Source organism: Coffea eugenioides, unplaced genomic scaffold, assembly GCF_003713205.1.
Source record: "Coffea eugenioides isolate CCC68of unplaced genomic scaffold, Ceug_1.0 ScVebR1_1656;HRSCAF=2543, whole genome shotgun sequence".
NCBI classification, from domain to species: Eukaryota; Viridiplantae; Streptophyta; class Magnoliopsida; order Gentianales; family Rubiaceae; genus Coffea; species Coffea eugenioides.
This window is the reverse complement of record NW_020862073.1, coordinates 10,020-12,547: the sequence shown is the minus strand read 5'-3', so window position 1 is coordinate 12,547 and position 2,528 is coordinate 10,020. Positions and strand designations below refer to the sequence as shown.

The following is a 2,528-nucleotide window of genomic DNA, read 5'->3' as shown; positions in this document are numbered from 1 at the left end:
TACACCTTTAAGAATCTCAGTTCTGATTTCTTTTTATTTTTTCCTATGGAATTCAAGCATCGAAGTCTCGATCTTAACATAAATATCCACAGAGAATTGCTGCAATAGTCTCCTTGTGTGCAAGAGCATTGAGGTGTCATCATCTCTGATCTGCAATTTGTAGCAATAATACTCTCGAGCAGAAACAGTTTCCCGTTTTTTCTTTCCCTCCTCAGCAACTAAAACAAGAAAAACAAAAGCTAAGACCCTCAGTGTTTTTTTTAAAAAGACTCAGGAATCAAAGAAAAACAGAATTTAGCAAAACTTACCTTCATTTTCCTTTTGAATAAAATCAACAGCATTTCCTATCTTAGGTAAAGCAACAAGGCTGTGATCATCAATTTCTTCCCTCTTTCTTTTATTAGCAGTAGTGTTTCTTGGAATACCATAGTGCCAACCAGATTCACCTCTGGGAAACAATAGTGGGTACTGCAAAGAGTCGTAGCATGCAAAATAGTGTTGGATTCTATGGCTTGTATTTGCATGACTATAAACCTGTATGTTGGTGCCCTTTTCTAAGGTTTCACTATCATGCTCTGTCCATATTGCAGCGACTTCTGAAGCTGTTGGCATATTATATAACTGTTGGTCAAGGCCCGGGTTGGAATTAAGAAATATGCTATGGTTATCTAGATTAGGAAGCTCTCTTAAAGACTTAAAAACTTTGGTATAAGGATTCTGCTCAAGAATACCCATCAGAAGCTTAAGAGTACTCTCCCGTAATCTTGGAGAAGTATTGAGTCTCTGTGACAATTCTTCCTCTTGATCATAAAAGTACAGCTGGATACCAGTAGGAGGGTGGCCATTTGGTGTGAGACTATTCAGAAGATGATAAATTTGACCCTGGACACGGAAAGTGTAAACTCCCTGAGAATTTTTAGTCATTTTTCTATCATATTTTGCAGCAAAAGTGGTAAAGGCAAGATTGTTATTATAGGTACGTGCATTCTTGCAGAAGTGAATACATTCCTCATCTGTACCGGAATAAAGGCGGAAGAGGGCATAAGGCATCACAGGATGAACAACAGAAACCTCTCCACCTGAACAGCAAAAATTGGGAGGTTCCAAATGGAATCGATAAGCCCCACAGTGTTGACACTTTGGGGCATCAGGGAGGACCAATGATTCGGTTGGAATATGCTTCAAGCAAGAAAAACTGGTTTTTTTGGTCCTTCGTTGCCTACCTAATAATACCACACCAAACCATATATTTATCAATTTATGGGGCAAAACAGAAAAAACATATAATCTGAAGCATTTTTAAGGCATAGCAACTTTATAATATAGACTACATCCAACCTGTGTTCACGAGCTGGGTGTTAACAACAATTTGTTGGCCACTACTGTGTTTAGAAGAAATAGATGGAGCAACGTTGACAATACAGGTTCCTTCTTCTACCAAGGAGTTATCATGAACTGGAACAACAAGTTTATCGAAAGCCTGATAAGCATCAAAAATATTTATAAAGTAGGAATGCAAATAAGCAAACATTGCTTTGTTAAGAAACATAGGATAAACTGAGCAATGTACCTTCAGGGACAGTAGACTGGTTTGTTGAAACAGGTAAAGAAGACTGGAGTTTTGTTGATATACCATCAAACATATCAGTTAATTCATTGTTGCTAGGAATTGGCTGTGGTACAGAGCTGCATGGCTCAGGTACTGAACTATTCAGACATTGCTCTGTTGAAGGTTCCTTAGCAGAGGAACTACAGTTTTTTGAGGAGCGGATAGACTTGGGAACATTGCATACAGGAGTAGAGGCCTCAGGAGGGGCTATTTTTTCAGCTTTTCCAAAGCAGTTAACTCTTTTCTGCATTGGCGTTTTCTATTTTTTTGTTCCTCTGGTATAGATGAATAGACAGAACCCTCAGCAGGATGCACATTAGCTGTCTTATTTCTAGCATACCGCTCCCGTCTGCGCTGCAACAACTCATCCTTTTTCTCTTTTGGCATATTAGCATAATGCATACGCCTAACGGTATTGCGGTCCATGAAAGAAACTAACTATAGTATTTCATATAGTAAGTTAATATATTACAGGATAGCTATTTTTTTAAAGGGTAAAACACTAAAGGCCAGTTATTTTGAAAATAAACAATTAGCAAAGGAATGCATAAACAGAAACATATTGTCGCGCCCCACTTTTTGATTCGAGTTGAATTGTGTGGTGTGTGGTGTGAACGTGTGCAAAATGAAAAGTAAAAGGCCAGGGGACTCAGAATGCGACGGTTTGGCCAAGTGAAGTTCAAAAGGGTTTTTTGTATCAAAAATGGAGTCGCCACTTGGTATAGAGTTAGGGTGTACCAAGTCACCCAAAAAGTGTTTTTTTGTTTTTGAATAATAAATAAATAAACCCTTTTTGAGAACTTTTGGGTCTGCGTAACCAAAAGAGGGATCGGGGGTCACATTTGACGAAGGGGAAGGCAAGGACAGAAATCCAAGGCACCCCTTCGACCTAGCCAAGGCTAGTTGCGTGACTTAAACC

The 2,528-nt window shown here is 38.8% G+C and overlaps 1 protein-coding gene across 1 annotated transcript; it reads right to left on the bottom strand.

The window, feature by feature from the left end:
• Positions 1 to 78: 78 nt before the first annotated feature.
• LOC113755705 lies at positions 79 to 1,859 on the bottom strand (the record flags this gene model as incomplete). Its single annotated transcript, XM_027299634.1, has 4 exons — positions 1,571 to 1,859; positions 1,339 to 1,455; positions 309 to 1,223; positions 79 to 218 (listed from the first exon to the last, which is right to left on the bottom strand). Coding segments are annotated over exons 1-4 (1,461 nt in total), but the record flags the coding sequence as incomplete, so codon positions are not given.
• Positions 1,860 to 2,528: the final 669 nt, after the last annotated feature.